The sequence below is a fragment of the Oncorhynchus keta genome, chromosome 30 (genome assembly GCF_023373465.1).
Source record: "Oncorhynchus keta strain PuntledgeMale-10-30-2019 chromosome 30, Oket_V2, whole genome shotgun sequence".
NCBI lineage: Eukaryota > Metazoa > Chordata > Actinopteri > Salmoniformes > Salmonidae > Oncorhynchus > Oncorhynchus keta.
Window position 1 is genome coordinate 26,615,217 of NC_068450.1, and position 17,891 is coordinate 26,633,107.

The 17,891-nt window shown below is 46.1% G+C and overlaps 1 protein-coding gene across 1 annotated transcript in view; it reads right to left on the reverse strand.

Annotated features, from left to right (window-relative positions):
• The window catches only part of LOC118375671 (slit homolog 3 protein-like), a 501,749-nt gene that overhangs the window by 168,866 nt on the left and 314,992 nt on the right, over positions 1-17,891 (reverse strand). Inside the window, exons 8-10 of the mRNA XM_052488085.1 lie at positions 13,666-13,737; positions 8,689-8,852; positions 6,095-6,239 (exon numbers count right to left, since the gene is read on the reverse strand). Coding sequence (XP_052344045.1) covers positions 6,095-6,239; positions 8,689-8,852; positions 13,666-13,737 — 381 coding nt within the window. The remainder of the gene's footprint in view (positions 1-6,094; positions 6,240-8,688; positions 8,853-13,665; positions 13,738-17,891) is intronic.

Genomic DNA, 17,891 nt, shown 5'->3' on the forward strand with positions numbered 1-17,891 from the left:
GCCCTGACCTACTCTACCATAGAAAATACAGGTTTTCTATGGTCAGGACATGACAATTATAAGTGAAATAATCTGTCTATAAACAATTATTGGAAAAATGACTTGTGTCATGCACAAAGTAGATGTCCTAACCACCAAAATAATAGTTTGTTAACAAGAAATTTGTGGAGCAGTTGAAAAATGTGTTTTAATGGCTCCAACCAAAGTGTAAGTAAACTTCCGACTTCAACTGTATATTAGGACGAGCAATGTCAGAGTGGCATTGACTAAAATACAGTAGAATAGAATACAGTATATACATATGAGATGAGTAAAGCAGTACGTGCACATTATTAAAGTGACTAGTGTTCCATTATTAAAATGACCAGTGATTCCATGTCAATGTACATGGGGCAGCAGCCTCTAAGGTGCAGGGTTGAGTAGCTGGGTGGTAGCTGGCAAGTGATGGCTATTGTACAGTCTGATGGCCTTGAGATAAAAGCTATCTTTCAGGCTCTCGGTCCCAGCTTTGATGCACCTGTACTGATCTTGCCTTCTGGATGATAGCGGGGTGAACAAGCCGTGGCTCTCGTGGATGTTGTCCTTGATTATATTTTTTGCCTTCCTATGACATTGGTGCTGTAGGTGTCCTGGAGTTTTCTGAGGGTCTTAGGGGCAAGCACAATTTCTTAAGCCTCCTGAGGTTGAAGAGGTGCTGATGCGCTTTCTTCACCACACTCTCTGTGTGGGTGGACCATTTCAGATCGTCACAGATGTGTACGCCGAGGAACTTGAAGCTTCCACCTTCCCTACTGCGGTCCTGTCAATATGGATAGGGGCGATGTGGATAGCTTTTTCATTTTGTTGAGGGAGAGGTGATTTTCCTGACACCGCTCCCCCAGGGCCCTCACCTCCTCCCTATACGCTATGGGTGAACAGGGAGTACAGGAGGGGGCTGAGCACGCATCCTTGTAGCGCCCCAGTGTTGAGGATCAGTGAAGTGAAGGTATTGTTTCCTACCTTCATCACCTGGGGGCGGCCCGTCAGGAAGTCCAGGACCCAGTTGCACATGGCAGGGTTCAGACCCAGGGCCCAAAGCTTAATGATAAGCTTGAAGGGTATTATGGTGTTGAAGGCTGAGCTGTAGTCAATGAATAGCATTCTGACATAGGTATTCCTCTTGTCCAGGTGGGATAGGGCAGTGTGCAGTGCAATGGTGATTCCATCGTCTGTGGATCTATTGGGACAGTTAGCAAATTTAAGTGGGTGTAGGGTGTGATCGTTAACTAGTCTCTCAAAGCACTTCATGACAACCGAAGTGAGTGCTACAGGGCGATAGTCATTTAGTACAAGTTACCTTTGCTTTCTTGGGTACAGGAACAATGGTGGACATCTTGAAGCAAGTGGGGACAGCAGACTGGGATACGGAGAGATTGAATATGTCCGTAAACACACCAGCCAGCTGGTCTGTGCATGCTCTGAGGAGAGGATGTGGCTAGGGATGCCGTCTGGGCCAGCAGCCTTGCGAGGGTTAACACGTTTAAATGTCTTACTCACGTCGGCCTTGGAGAACGAAAGCCCACAGTCCTTGGGAGTGGGCCACGTCAGTGGCACTATGTTATCCTCAAAACGGACGAAGAAGGTATTTACCTTCGATGTCTGTGACGTGGCTAGTTTTCCCTTTGAACCCGTGATTGTCTGTAGACCCTGCCACATACGTCTCCTGTCTGAACCATTGTACTGAAGCTTTGCCTGTTTAATTGCCGTATGGAGGGAATAAGTACACTGTTTGTATTCAACCATATTTACAGTCATCTTGCCATGATTAAATGTGGTGGTTTGCGCTTTTCGTTTTGCGCAAATGCTTCCATCTGTCCACGGTTTCTGGTTTGGGTAGGTTTTAATAGTCACAGTGAGACCTGGCCCAGTGGGCGGTGTTGTCTGGGAGATGGAGGATGGAAATGGGCTGCTGTGCTTTGTGTCTGTAGTGGTATCTGGGGAGGGTAGTGCAAGGCCACTCAGTACTTCAGCCACAGAGCTACTGGGCAAGGGTCACCCCCGCCACGATATCGCCTAGTCCCACCCCTCTGTCCCCCGTGCCTGTCCCCTTCGCTACCTGCTGCAGCCCCCCACTCCCCCGCCACGATATCTCCTAGTCCCACCCCTCTGTCCCCGTGCCTGTCCCATTCGCTACCTGCTGCAGCCCCCCAATCCCCCGCCACGATATCTCCTAGTCCCATCCCTCTGTCCCCAGTGCCTGTCCCCTTCGCTATCTGCAGCTGCAGATATCTCCCCCACCCCTCTGTCCCCCGTGCCTGTCCCATTCGCTACCTGCTGCAGCCCCACTCCCCCGCCACGATATCTCCTAGTCCCACCCCTCTTTCCCCTGTGCCTGTCCCCTTCGCTACCTGCTGCAGCCCCTCAGTCCTCCTCTTTACTCCCCCAAATCTCTCAATCCCACCCTCTGTCCCCCTACCTCACTACACCACCATCTATCTGAGTCTACTCTGCAGTAGGGTTGTGATGAAACCAGTATTGCAATATGTTATCCATGACAAAAATGAAAACAGGAAGCAGACCAAACTATTCGGTCCTTTAAAAACCTGCAGTAAGTAAAGTATTGTGTGAAATAGCTTGGAAAATAAAGACGTGACTCTGGATGACAACATAATGATGTTTGTTTCAAACATTAGAGCTGTTTTCCTAAAGAAGTGAAACCCTCATTGTGTTTTGTTTCCTTGCCACGATACTAAGGGGTATCGCGATACTGTTATGGTTCTGGCCCTTCTCTGGAGGCATGTGTGTGTCTGTTAATGGCTCCTAGGAAGGGAATGACGCTAAAGGAAGATAATGATTGCATATAAAGTGCGTTCGAAAATGATAATAATGACAATGCGATAACAGGTTTGACATTTTTTTAACCAAATGTTTTAAATATGAAAAACAGAAACACCCTATTTACATAATTATTCAGACCCTTTGCTATGAGACTCAACATTTTGCTCAGGTGCATCCTGTTTCCATTGATCATCCTTGAGATGTTTCTACAACCTGATTGGAGTCCACCTGTGGTAAATTCAATTGACTGCACATATTTGGAAAGGCACACACCTGGCACACACAGTGCATGTCAGAGCAAAAACCAAGCCATGAGGTGGAAGGAATTGTCTATAGAGCTCCGAAACAGGATTGTGTCGAGGCACAGATCTGGGAAGTGTGCCAAAAAATGTCTGCAGCATTTAAGGTCCCCAAGAACACAGTCGCCTTCATCATTCTTAAATGGAAGTTTAGAACCACCATGACTCTTCCTAGTGTTCGTCGTCCAGCCAAACTGAGCAATCGGGGGAGAAGGGCCTTGGTCAGGGCCAAGAACTCGAGTTCCTTTGTGGAGATGGGAGAAACTTCCAGAAAGACAACCATCTCTGCAGCACTCCACCAATCAGGCCTTTATGGTAGACTGGCCAGACGGAAGCCACTCCTCAGTAAAAGATACATGACGGCGCAGTTAGAGTTTGCCAAAAGGCCCATAAAGGACTCAGACCATGAGAAACAAGATTCTCTGGTCTGATGAAACCAAGATTGAACTCTTTGGCCTGAATGCCAAGCGTCACGTCTGGAGGAAACCGGGCAACATCCCTACGGTGAAGCATGGTGGTGGCACCATCATGCTGTGGGGATGGTTTTAGTGGCAATGACTGGGAGACTAGTCAGGATCGAGTGAAAGATGAACGGAGCAAAGTACAGAGAGACCCTTGATGAAAACCAGTTCCAGAATGCTCAGGACCTCAGACTGGGGCGAAGGTTCACCTTCCAACAGGATAATGACCCTAAGCACATAGCCAAAACAGCACAGGAGTGGCTTCGTGACAAGTCTCTGAATGTCCTTGAGCGGCCCAGCCAGAGCCCGGACTTGAACCCGAATGAACATCTCTGGAGAGAATTGAAAATAGCTGTGCATTGACGCTCCCCATCCAACCTGACAGAGCTTGAGAGGATCTGCAGAGAAGAATGGGAGAAACCATCAAGCTTGTAGCTTCATAGAAGACTCAAGGCTGTCATCGCTGCCAAAGGTGCTTCAACAAAGTACTGAGTAAAGGGTCTGAATACCTATGTTAAATTACATTTTATTTTTTATGATTTTTTCCCAAAAACTGTTTTTGCTTCGTCATTCTGGGGTATTGTGTGTTAATTGATGAGAAAAAAAACTATTTAATCAATTTTAGAATAAGGCTGTAACGTAACTAAATGTGGAAAAAGTCAAGGGGGTTTGAGTACTTTCAGAATGCACTGAGTATACAACATATTTGACTGACCAGACTGACTAGGTGAAAGCTGTGATCCCTTGTTAAATCCACTTCAATCAGTGTACTGTAGATGAAGGAGAGGAGACAGGTTAAAGACGTTTCTTTAAGCCTTGAGAAAATTGAGACATGGATTGTGTTTGTGTGCCAATGACGAGGGTGCATATTAAGATACAAGATTTAAGTGTCTTTGAATGGGGTATGGTAGTTGGTGCCAGGCACACCTGTTTGTGTCGAGAATTGCAATGCTGTTTTTCACACTCAACAGTTTCCCGTGTGTTTTAAGAATGGTTCACCACCCAAAGGTTATCCAGCCAACTTGACACAACTGTAGGAAGCATTATAGTCAACATGGGTCAGCATCCCTGTGGAACGCTTTTGACACCTTGTAAATTCAATGCCCCAACGAATTGAGGCTGTTCTGAGGCCAAAGGGGGTACAACTCAATATTAGGAAGGTGTTCCTAATGTTTGGTATACTCAGTGTATATTTAGGCAGGAACAGGGAAAACTTATACGGAGACGTATACAACACAGACTCTGCTCCAAGGGATCTATTTCCTCTGATTCCTAAACTACAGATTGAGTGGATGTTGTTTTGGCTGTTGTTCCTGAGCAGTGGGTGTAACAGTAATTCCAACCTGGCAGAGGAACGTGAAAACAATTCTTAGAGAAATGACTATCGGACCCTAGCAAAGTCCTGACAATACATCATTTCATTAGTGGTATATCATTTCTGGCTATAGAAAGCGCTGTAGTAATGTATCCTACCTTCCTTCCTTAACATATCCATTTGTTATTCAAAGGTCATACACTATTGGCACAACAACAGCGGTGTAGAAACGGTACATATCAGAGCAATTACCCACCTGTCCTTTAGCGCAAACAAGAGCAGGAGCGATCGATATGTATATCAAATATCCTGACTGAGAAGATATGGACGCGCTCCAAAGTAGAGCGGAAATCCAATCAGCCTGGGGCACGAGGCAGCAGACAAACACGCCGCACAGCCACACACACACACACACACACACACACACACACACACACACACACACACACACACACACACACACACACACACACACACACACACACACACACACACACACACACACACACACACACACACACACACACACAAATACCCCCCCAACCCCCCAAACAAGGGTGGTTGGGTCCTAGAAAAGCTGCACATTATCTCAGTAAGTCAAGCCACTAACAAGGCCCCATGGGGTGCAGAGAAATGTCTGAGCCACCTAGCTGAGACTGATCTCTGAGATGGGGCAGGCAGAGGAACCGCAGATCCATAGGTGAGGAGTCCACCTGTGTGTCAGTCAGCCACTCAGCCAGCCAGTCAGTCAGCCAGCCAGTCAGTTAGCCAGTCAGTTAGTCAGTTAGCCAGTCAGCCAGTCAGTCAGCCAGCCAGCCAGCCAGCCAGCCAGCCAGCTAGTCAGTTAGCCAGTTAGCCAGTCAGTCAGCCAGCCAGCCAGCCAGCAGCCCAGAGGATAGGAGATGATGTTTATGTCTCAGCACAGAGTAGCGACAGACACCAGGCACCTGGACCAGCAGTAATGAGCCTGTTAACTGATGGAGCTAATGGGGTTTGTTCCATTACAGGAGCAGGTAGGTAATAAACACACAGGACGGTTTGTACAAAAACAAAAAGACCTGTGTGTTTTGTACAAAAACAGGATGTTTCCGTATGAACTACACAACGTTCTGAGTGTACCAATAATGAAGACAACGGGTGATATACATGAATAAAAGTAGTGATTGTTAAAAGGCATTGTGGAGTAAAGTTAGTCTACTTACATCTCTACGATGCCCTCTGGTAGGTTGGCAGGGATCTCCGACAGGCCCTTGCGGCGACAGTCCACAATGTTGTTGTTGCAGGTGCAAGAGGCCGGACACACTGATGCTTGGGGAATACAGGTATGAGGCTTCACCTGAGCTGGGCCTGAGGAAGAGAGAGAGGGTGATAGAGAGAAAGAGGAAGACAGGGAGATCGAGAGAGAGAGAGAGAGAGAGAGAGAGAGAGAGAGAGAGAGAGAGAGAGAGAGAGGGCGATAGAGAGGGAGAGACAGAGAGACAGAGAGACAGAGAGAGAGAGAGAGAGAGAGAGAGAGAGAGAGAGATAGGGAGGGAGAGAGAGAGAGAGAGAGAGAGAGAGAGAGAGAGAGAGAGAGAGAGAGAGAGAGAGAGAGAGAGAGAGAGAGAGAGAGAGAGGAGCAGAGAGAGAGAGGGAGAAAGAGGGAGAGAGAGAGGAGAGAGAGAGAGAGAGAGAGAGAGAGAGAGAGAGAGAGGGAGAGAGAGAGACAGAGAGAGAGAGGGCGATAGAGAGGAGAGACGGAAAGACAGAGACAGAGAGAGAGAGCGAGAGAGAGAGAGAGAGAGAGAGAGAGAGAGAGAGAGAGAGAGAGAGAGAGAGAGAGAGAGAGAGAGAGGGCGATAGAGAGGGAGAGACAGAGAGACAGAGAGAGAGAGAGAGAGAGAGAGAGAGGAGAGAGAGAGCGAGAGAGAGAGAGGGAGCGAGAGAGAGAGAGAGAGAGAGAGAGGGAGAGAGGGAGGAGAGAGAGAGAGAGAGAGAGAGGGAGAGAGAGAGAGAGAGAGAGAGAGAGAGAGAGAGAGAGAGAGAGAGAGAGAGAGAGAGAGAGAGAGAGAGAGAGAGAGAGAGAGAGAGAGAGAGAGAGAGAGAGAGAGAGGGGGCGATAGAGAGGGAGAGACAGAGAGACAGAGAGAGAGAGAGAGAGAGAGAGAGAGAGGGAGAGTGAGAGAGAGGGAGCAGAGAGAGAGAGAGAGGAGAGAGAGAGGGAGAGAGAGGGAGAGAGAGGAGAGAGAGAGAGAGAGAGAGAGAGAGAGAGAGAGAGAGAGAGAGAGAGAGAGAGGGAGAGGGAGAGAGAGAGAGAGAGAGAGAGCGAGAGAGAGAGAGAGGGAGTAAGAGAGAGAAGGAGAAAGAGAGAGAGAGAGAGAGAGAGAGAGAGAGAGAGAGAGAGTGTATATTTAAGGGGCTTTATTGTCATGGGAAACATATGTTTACATTGCCAAAGGAAGTGGAATAGATAATAAACAAAAGTTAAATAAACAATCAAAATTAACAGCAAACATGACGCTCACACAGTTCCAAAAGAATAGAGACATTTCAAATGTCATATTATGTCTATATACAGTGTTGTAATGATGTGCAAATAGTTAAAGTACAAAAAGGAAACTAAAACATAAATATAGGTTGTATTGACAATGTTGTTTGTTCTTCACTGGTTGCACTTTTCTTGTGGCAACAGGTCACAAATCTTACTGCTGTGATGGCACACTGTGGTATTTCACCCAGTAGATATGGGCGTTTATCAAAATTGGATTTGTTTTTGAATGCTTTGTGGGTCTGTGTAATCTGTGGGAAATATGTGTCTCTAATGTGGTCATACATTTGGCAGGAGGTTAGGAAGTGCAGCTCAGTTTCCACCTCGTTTTGTGGGCAGTGAGCACATAGCCTGTCTTCTCTTGAGAGCAATGTCTGCCTTCGGCAGCCTTTCTCAATAGCAAGAGTCTATACACTCAAAGATTTCCTTAATGTTGGGTCAGTCACAGTGATCAGGTATTCTGCCACAGAGTACTCTCTTTTTGGGGCCAAATAGCATTCTAGTTTGCTCTGTTTTTATTTGTAATGTGTCAAGTAATTATCTTATCTGTTTTCTCATGATTTGGTTGGGTCTAATTGTGTTGCTGTCCTGGGGCTCTGTGGGTTGTGTTTGTGTTTGTGAACAAAGCCCCAGGACCAGCTTGCTTAGGGGACTCTTCTCCAGGTTCATATCTCTGTTGGTGATGGCTTTGTTATGGAAGGTTTGGGAATTGCTTCATTTTAGGTGGTTGAAGAATTTAACGTCTCTTTTCTGGATTTGGATAATTAGCGCGTATACCCAATAATTCTGCTCTGCATGCATTATTTGGTGTTTTATGTTGTACACTTACAAAAGTTCCACAAGAATAGAGACCTTTTAAATGTCATGTTATGGCTATATACAGCATTGTAACAATGTGCAAATATTTACTCTCTCTCCTCTCTCTCTCTCTCTCTCTCTCTCTCTCATGTGTTATTGTCTTTATTTGCAGGTCAATTAAGGGGCTGACTCTAAGGCGGACAACAGTATTTCTGCTGCGTCTGCCTGCTGGAGATTCCTCGGCTGATTTATGGCTGCAGGGAGGGGGTGGGAGGTGTTCATTAAGCCCAAAAGTGAAAACATTTACCAATTATATCCTGGAGTAAATTAAACAAGAACACCAAACTATTCTACTGATTCAGTGGCTTTTCAATCTGAGCCATGAAAGAATGTGTTCATCTGGAGATAACATGGGTAGGTACATTGTTTAGTGTTTGTAGTACAGTGTGTTGTCATTGGGATTTAGTGTACCTGTACATGTGAAGTCTTTCTTCTGGACGTCAGGGATGTTGAGGCCCCTCATGTTGGCAGGCGCCATGCACTGGGTGAAAGGGGCCAAGCCCCGCCTCTGCCGCAGCCAGTCAGACAGCCAGGACAGGTGGCAGTCGCAGTGCAGATTGTTAGAATGTAGACGTCTGCAGAGGGAGGAGGGGATAGTGAGGGAACAGCAGTAGTCAGTGCGTGTTGTTGGCTGCAGAGGGAGGGAGGAGAGAAATAGATCAGCCACAGTGTTCAGTGCCACAGTAGATGGCCAGTGACATACCATGTATGAGAAAAATGACCAAATCCAAGGCTGAGAAGAATAATCCACTCACTGAAATATATGTCCACAAATTGTAAAGACCTTCTATGGTTCCTCATGTCTAAGGCTACTTAGCAGATGGAACGGTGTTAGGAGTCCTCATTCACTCATGGCAGCAGAGCTGTGTTTATGACTCTGTGACTCCTCTGTCCTTGACAGAGCTGTGGTTGTCATAACCAAGACCAAATACACGCTACTAATATGTATCTGTATCTAACATGTGTCTGTATCTAATATGTATCTGTATGTAATATGTATCTGTATCTAATATGTGTCTGTATCTAATATGTATCTGTATCTAATATGTGTCTGTATCTAACATGTGTCTGTATCTAATATGTATCTGTATCTAATATGTGTCTGTATCTAATATGTGTCTGTATCTAATATGTATCTGTATCTAATATGTATCTGTATCTAATATGTGTCTGTATCTAATATGTGTCTGTATCTAATATGTGTCTGTATCTAATATGTGTCTGTATCTAATATGTGTCTGTATCTAATATGTATCTGTATCTAATATGTGTCTGTATCTAATATGTGTCTGTATCTGTATCTATCTAATATGTGTCTGTATCTAATATGTTTCTGTATCTAATATGTGTCTGTATCTAATATGTATCTGTATCTAATATGTATCTGTATCTAATATGTATCTGTATCTAATATGTTTCTGTATCTAATATGTATCTGTATCTAATATGTATCTGTATCTAATATGTATCTGTATCTAATATGTTTCTGTATCTAATATGTATCTGTATCTAATATGTATCTGTATCTAATATGTTTCTGTATCTAATATGTATCCTTCTGCAGATGCAAGAATGGTCTCTCTCTCTTGGCCAACACCTTCTTTTCCTCAAGTTCTCCCTCCCTCAAAGAAGAGGACAGGACACGATACACTGGGGCTAAATCCCTATCTCACAACAGCCATTACGGGACCGACGGGGCGAGAGGAGAGGAGCTGAGAGGAGAGGAAACAGAGGGAGGGAGGGGGGAGAAAAAGTAATGTCAGCAAATAAAACAGGCTCTATACCCTTTACAAAAAGTCTGCAAATGAAATAGGGGTGTGATCCGGTTAGGGGACAGGAATTGCTCATTGAGGATAGCAGCGTGGGCTGTAGTTTTAATGGAGCTCTTCCCATTATAAATCCAGTTTATAGCCTCCCGTTGTTCCGGATGAATTACACACCAGTGGGATCAGAGAGATGGACGGATGTAGGGGATGAGCTCCACACTGAGATGGAGCAGAGGGCTCATACACCACCACTCTGTGGTCAGATGTGTGTGCATGCTTATGTGTGTGTGTACATGTGTGTGTGTTTGTGTGTGTGTGTGTGTGAGGTGAGGTGAGCTAGGTGCACATGTTCATCCTCAGAGCCTGCACAAAAAGGCAACTCATCTCATCCAGTGATCCACACACACTGTGAAAACGACTGGCTACCCCTTAAGCAGTAGGAGGCCTCACACTCTATTTGTCTGGGGTGATTGAATGGCAAAGCACCATGGGGTGATATCATTTGATCTAATTGAATGGCTGCTGGACAAAGCTCGTAAAGAGAGCGTTGGGGTAGAGAAACAGAGAGAGAAATAGAGAGAGAGGCAGAGATAGAGAGAGGATGCAGAGCACGAGAGAGAGAGAGAGAGAGAGAGAGAGAGAGAGAGAGAGAGAGAGAGAGAGAGAGAGAGAGAGAGAGAGAGAGAGAGAGAGAGAGAGATAGAGAGAGGGTGCAGAGCTAGGTAATCCAAGCTATTTCATTAGAAACCCGGAGTCATCCACCTTCCATCCCATCACTACATCGCCCCATCCCTGCTAAATGGATTACAGACATTTCTAAACATTTGATTTAATAAGTTGTTTTTACGAGCAGCAAATTCAATACAGAGATCTCAGGGATATTAGAGCCAGAAAATTCAATACAAAGGAACTGGGAGAAAGAGGAGTAGGGGGGAGTAGAGGGAGCCTCCGATAATTCAATACTGGCTAGGGAGCAGCAGGCTGGCCATCACAGCATCAGCAAATTCAATCCTGGGGAGGCGAGGAGGCGGAGAGGGGATGGGGAGGAGGAGGTGAGGGGGCTGGGGCTAAGCCTGTCTGAGGGGACTGATGGATGGAAGGCTTTCCAGAGCAGACTGCCGAGCCGGGGAGCATATAGCGTAGTCCGAATGCAGGGGGAGTGGACAGCTCCTGGCCTGCAGACCTCAGACCTCAGGACCCAGAGGAGTACCGGCAGCAGGCAGGAAAAGAGCTGATGACTGGGGTTCTGGGGGCGAGGACACTGCAGGGTCACTGTGACCCCTGAAACACTGTGGTTCTGAGATGAGCCCCGGGTGTCAAGGTCAGTCTGTCTATCTGTCTATATGTATGCATCCCCAGACCCAGGCCCAACCAGATCAGACCTGTGTCTACTGTTGTCACTGGATCGTTGAGCAGTGAAACACTCAGATCACATGGTCATAAGAACCCCAGAGCCCACTGCTAATACACAAGGTCAGCCACAGAATGGAAACATCCTGTGAGGTTGAACACTGTGGAATGATTTGAATTGATTGTGGTCGTGGAGACAGTGTAAGTGGAGTGGGTACAGTAATGCACCGGTCACAGAGGACAGAGACAAAGACAATACCTGCTTAAAAAAACAGCATAGACCAGCATAAATTTCAAGCTGGTCCACGCTGGTCTATGCTGGTCAGTGCTGGTCAAGCTGGTTAGTGATAGTCGGATGCTGGTCAAAATGGTCTGACCAGCAGGGTCTAGCTGGTTATGCTGGCACACCAACCTTCCATGTGTTTTCCCTACTGACCAGCCTTTTCTGTTTTTGGTGGTGACCAGCATTCACTGTGTTTTTGGTGGTGACCAGCCTTTTCTGTTTATGGTGGTGACCAGCATTCTCTGTGTTTTTGGTGGTGATCGGCATTGTCTGTGTTTTTGGTGGTGATCAGCATTCTCTGTGTTTTTGGTGGTGATCAGCATTCTCTGTGTTTTTGGTGGTGATCAGCATTCTCTGTGTTTTTGGTGGTGATCAGCATTCTCTGTGTTTTTGGTGGTGATCAGCATTCTCTGTGTTTTTGGTGGTGATCAGCATTCTCTGTGTTTTTGGTGGTGATCAGCATTCTCTGTGTTTTTGGTGGTGACCAGCCTATGCTGTGTTTTTGTTGGTGACCAGCCTTCGCTCTGCTTTTGGACACTGGTGACACTCGTTCTAACCCTGATAGTCATTCTGAATGCAGATTGTGGGTGCATTGTAGATCAGATTCTTTCACATTTTAAACATCATTGAAATGTACTGCTAAAACATATCTGCCACGTGTGAAAATGTCAATGTTTTTTGGCTGTCAAAATTGAACAAACAAAATGATTGTAAAAAGAGGAAGTATTAGCTTTGCAAGCCAGCATAAAATGACTTGCTGCTTGTTTTGCAGGTGGCCAGGATATTCTGGTGACCAGCATATGTGTCCAAAACACAGCGAAGGATGGTCACCAGAAAAATCACAGCGAAGGTTGGTCACCAGAAAAATCACAGCGAAGGTTGGTCACCAGAAAAATCACAGCGAAGGATGGTCACCAGAAAAATCACAGCGAAGGATGGTCACCAGAAAAATCACAGCGAAGGTTGGTCACCAGAAAAATCACAGCGAAGGATGGTCACCAGAAAAATCACAGCGAAGGTTGGTCACCAGAAAAATCACAGCGAAGGATGGTCACCAGAAAAATCACAGCGAAGGTTGGTCACCAGAAAAATCACAGCGAAGGTTGGTCACCAGAAAAATCACAGCGAAGGTTGGTCACCAGAAAAATCACAGCGAAGGATGGTCACCAGAAAAATCACAGCGAAGGTTGGTCACCAGAAAAATCACAGCGAAGGATGGTCATCAGAAAAATCACAGCGAAGGTTGGTCACCAGAAAAATCACAGCGAAGGTTGGTCAACGGCGAAAAGAAGGCTGGTCACCAGCAAAGAAATAAATTAAGGCAGGTCACCAGCAAAAACACAGCCAAGGCTGGTCACCAGCAAAAACACAACGAAGGATGGTCACCAGCAAAAACACAACGAAGGATGGTCACCAGCAAAAACACAACGAAGGCTGGTCACCAGCAAAAACCCAATGAAGGCTGGTCACCAGGGAAAACACAATGAAGTCTGGTCACCAGCAAAAACCCAATGAAGGTTGGTCACCAGCCAGTGCTGGTCTTCACAATTTTTTTCAGCAGGAGCTTCAGGCTGGAACTCCAGTGAGCTGGCATTCCATTGCCCTGGCGACCGGAGAGGCCCACCCACCCTCATCAGAGAACAAGGGTTGCCAGGGTTTGTTGACAACAACGACAACAGTGTGTGTGTGTGTGTGTGTGTGTGTGTGTGTGTGTGTGTGTGTGTGTGTGTGTGTGTGTGTGTGTGTGTGTGTGTGTGTGTGTGTGTGTGTGTGTGTGTGTGTATACATGGTGTAAGAAGGAGCATCATGTTGTTTTTGGAGGAAGTCAGAGCTCTTGAATTTGTAACTTGTGGCGGTAATTGGTCCGTAATGATTATAAGCATGAAACAAAGGAGAGGTAACCACTCATTAAGGAGATGGATCCTGTTTCTACTCAGCTCCTTGGTGGCATTTCACAATGGTTGACTCATATAATCCTCATATACTCACAGAGTCCGCAGCTTGGGCATGTGGTTGAAGCTAGACAGAGGGATGAGCGTGATGTTGTTGTTGTTGAGGGTGCTGCAAAAGAAAAGAACAATTGCCACAATACACAAATAACCTAATTTCACAAGTAGAAAAAGTATGTTTCTCATGTAGAAAAATAGAAAAAGAACCTTGAGATAAAGCAGAGGACTAAGAAAGAAACACAGTGATTGAAAGACAAAAAAACACAAGTAATGGACAATGAGCCTATCTATCTATCTATCTATCTATCTATCTATCTATCTATCTATCTATCTATCTATCTATCTATCTATCTATCTATCTATCTATCTATCTATCTATCTATCTATCTATCTATCTATCTATCTATCTATCTATCTGCTCTGCAGTGAGTAGTGGGTCATATGATGCTTCAGGTGCTGGTGTGTGTCAATAAAATTGTGTAATAAGCTTTAGTAAATCAATACTATTATCAACAGCAGTATAGGGAGAGAGAGAGAGAGAGAGAGAGAGAGAGAGAGAGAGAGAGAGAGAGAGAGAGAGAGAGAGAGAGAGAGAGAGAGAGAGAGAGAGAGAGAGAGAGAGAGCAGTAATTGTAGACGGCAGTCATCTTCCCTTCCTCTCTGTCCAGCAACAGTAACTGTGATTAGTGCATACTTAGCAGACTTAATCTTGTAATATAGCCATCCCACCCCTCTGTCACTACCTCACCCCCTCCACCTCCTTCCACCTCCCCCATCCCCTCTGCACCACCTTCTCCGGGAAGGCCAAATGTGTGCCTGTTATTTCTCAATTTGGGACTTTAATGGTTCCCTCTCTGTTCGGTAGTTAGAAACATAATGTGATGAATCCTGTCGGCAAGACGACGGAGAAAGTGGAGTGGAGCAGAGGGTCGTTTTCCAGAGTTTTACTGTGTTCAGGGGTCCGACTGTACTATTATGGATAATGAGTGGTTTAGGGGAGACTAGAGATGGTGCTGATCGCAGCAGATCTTCAATATGGAATTTACGGACTGACCCGCTGGTTTTACAGTTCATGCATGTTTAGGAAAGTGGTGGGAGTGCCAGACAGGGGCCACTGGTGTGACGCCATGTATGAACTCTCCCTGTAACAGGCTAATTCAAACTGAATAGCCCCATAAAGGAGAGAGGAGGAAGATGGACATGACCACAACGCAGCGTGGTTTAATATATCTGTGATTGGACTTAATTCAAACAGTGGAAAATCCCCATCTAGGCAACAGCAATGCTCGCTAAATAAGTAGGACTGCATGAAAAAAAGGGAAAAATTCCATAAAATAAAACATACTTGTGGAATTCTAAATTATGTTTTAATATTTATATTGGAAGCAATCAGCAGTGGGAACAATTTTCTAAGAACGAGTGGGGAAAATGCAACAAAATGGCACAAAAAATTATTGTCACTCCACAATTATATGATATACACCGTTGTCAGTGCTGACCAAATCGGCAGTTCTAGTGAGGAGAGTAACTCTACCACTATTGTCAAGGACACTGTGGCTCTGTGGCAACGCGCTGCTAAAACCCTGTAACATTGAGACTAATGGGGCAACAACCTGGTAAAACCCTGTAATACTGGGACTAAGGGGGCAACGCCCTGGTAAAACACTGTAATACAGGGACTAAGGGGGCAACGCCCTGGTAAAACCCTGTAATACAGGGACTAAGGGGGCAATGACCTGGTAAAACCCTGTAATACAGGGACTAAGGGGGCAACGCCCTGGTAAAACCCTGTAATACTGGGACTAAGGGGGTAACGCCCTGGTAAAACCCTGTAATACTGGGACTAAGGGGGCAACGCCCTGGTAAAACCCTGTAATACTGGGACTAAGGGGGCAACGTCCTGGTAAAACACTGTAATACTGGGACTAAGGGGGCAACGCCCTGGTAAAACACTGTAATACTGGAACTAATGGGGCAACGCCCTGGTAAAACACTGTAATACTGGGACTAAGAGGGCAACGCCCTGGTAAAACCCTGTAATACTGGGACTAAGGGGGCAACGCCCTGGTAAAACACTGTATTACTGGGACTAAGGGGGCAATGACATGGTAAAACCCAGTTTTACTGGGACTAAGGGGGCAACACCCTGGTAAAACCCTGTAATACTGGGACTAAGGGGGCAACGCCTGGTACAACACTGTAATACTGGGACTAAGGGGGCAACGCCCTGGTAAAACACTGTAACACTGGGACTAAGGGGGCAACGCCCTGGTAAAACCCTGTAATACTGGGACTAAGGGGGCAACGCCCTGGTAAAACACTGTATTACTGGGACTAAAGGGGCAACAACCTGGTAAAACCCTGTACTACTGGGACTAAGGGGGCAATGACCTGGTAAAACCCAGTATTACTGGGACTAAGGGGGCAATGACCTGGTAAAACCATGTAATACTGGGACTAAGGGGGCAATGACCTGGTAAAACCCAGTATTACTGGGACTAAGGGGGCAATGACCTGGTAAAACCCAGTCTCACTGGGACTAAGGGGGCAACGCCCTGGTAAAACCCTGTAATACTGGGACTAAGGGGGCAACAACCTGGTAAAACACTGTAATACTGGGACTAAGGGGGCAACGCCCTGGTAAAACCCTGTAATACTGGGACTAAGGGGGCAACGCCCTGGTAAAACCCTGTAATACTGGGACTAAGGGGGCAACGACCTGGTAAAACACTGTAATACTGGGACTAAGGGGGCAATGACCTGGTAAAACCCAGTTATACTGGGACTAAGGGGATAACAATCTGGTAAAACCCTGTAATACTGGGACTAAGGGGGAAACGCCCTGGTAAAACACTGTAATACTGGGACTAAGGGGGCAACGACCTGGTAAAACCCTGTAATACTGGGACTAAGGGGGCAATGACCTGGTAAAACCCAGTATTACTGGGACTAAGGGGGCAATGCCCTGGTAAAACCCTTTAATACTGGGACTAAGGGGGCAATGCCCTGGTAAAACCCTGTAATACTGGGACTAAGGGGGCAATGCCCTGGTAAAACCCAGTATTACTGGGAATAAGGGGGCAATGCCCTGGTAAAACCCAGTATTACTGGGACTAAGGGGGCAATGACCTGGTAAAACCCTGTAATACTGGGACTAAGGGTGCAATGCCCTGGTAAAACCCAGTATTACTGGGACTAAGGGGGCAATGACCTGGTAAAACCCTCTAATACAGGGACTAATGGGGCAATGACCTGGTAAAACCCTGTAATACAGGGACTAAGGGGGCAATGACCTGGTAAAAGGGGCAATGACCTGGTAAAACCCTGTAATACAGGGACTAAGGGGGCAATGACCTGGTAAAACCCTGTAATACAGGGACTAAGGGGGCCATGACCTGGTAAAACCCTGTAATACTGGGACTAAGGGGGCAACGACCTGGTAAAACACTGTAATACTGGGACTAAGGGGGCAATGACCTGGTAAAACCCAGTTATACTGGGACTAAGGGGGCAACGACCTGGTAAAACCCTGTAATACTGGGACTAAGGGGGCAACGCCCTGGTAAAACACTGTAATACTGGGACTAAGGGGGCAACAACCTGGTAAAACACTGTAATACTGGGACTAAGGGGCAACGCCCTGGTAAAACCCTGTAATACTGGGACTAAGGGGGCAATGCCCTGGTAAAACCCAGTTATACTGGGACTAAGGGGGCAACACCCTGGTAAAACACTGTAATACTGGGACTAAGGGGGCAACGCCCTGGTAAAACACTGTAATACTGGGACTAAGGGGGCAACAACCTGGTAAAACACTGTAATACTGGGACTAAGGGGCAACGCCCTGGTAAAACACTGTAATACTGGGACTAAGGGGGCAACGACCTGGTAAAACCCTGTAATACTGGGACAAAGGGGGCAACAACCTGGTAAAACCCTGTAATACTGGGACTAAGGGGGCAACGCCCTGGTAAAACACTGTAATACTGGGACTAACTAAGGGGTTAGGCTAGCGAGCAAGCGTTTTAGCCAGGTAGCCTAGGACAAACAAAAACTAAAAGTGTGTACTGTTGTAATGGGTGTGTGTTGGTGGCAGGGAATTCAGGCGCAGGAGAACAAACTTGGTATAAACGGAGTCGTTTAATAAGTGCTGACCAAAATCCAAAAAACAAAATATATAAAAATAACAAAGTGGGTATAAAACCCGTCGCACACCAACACATACTAGCAATAATACAATATATACATACAATAAACCAATCTCCG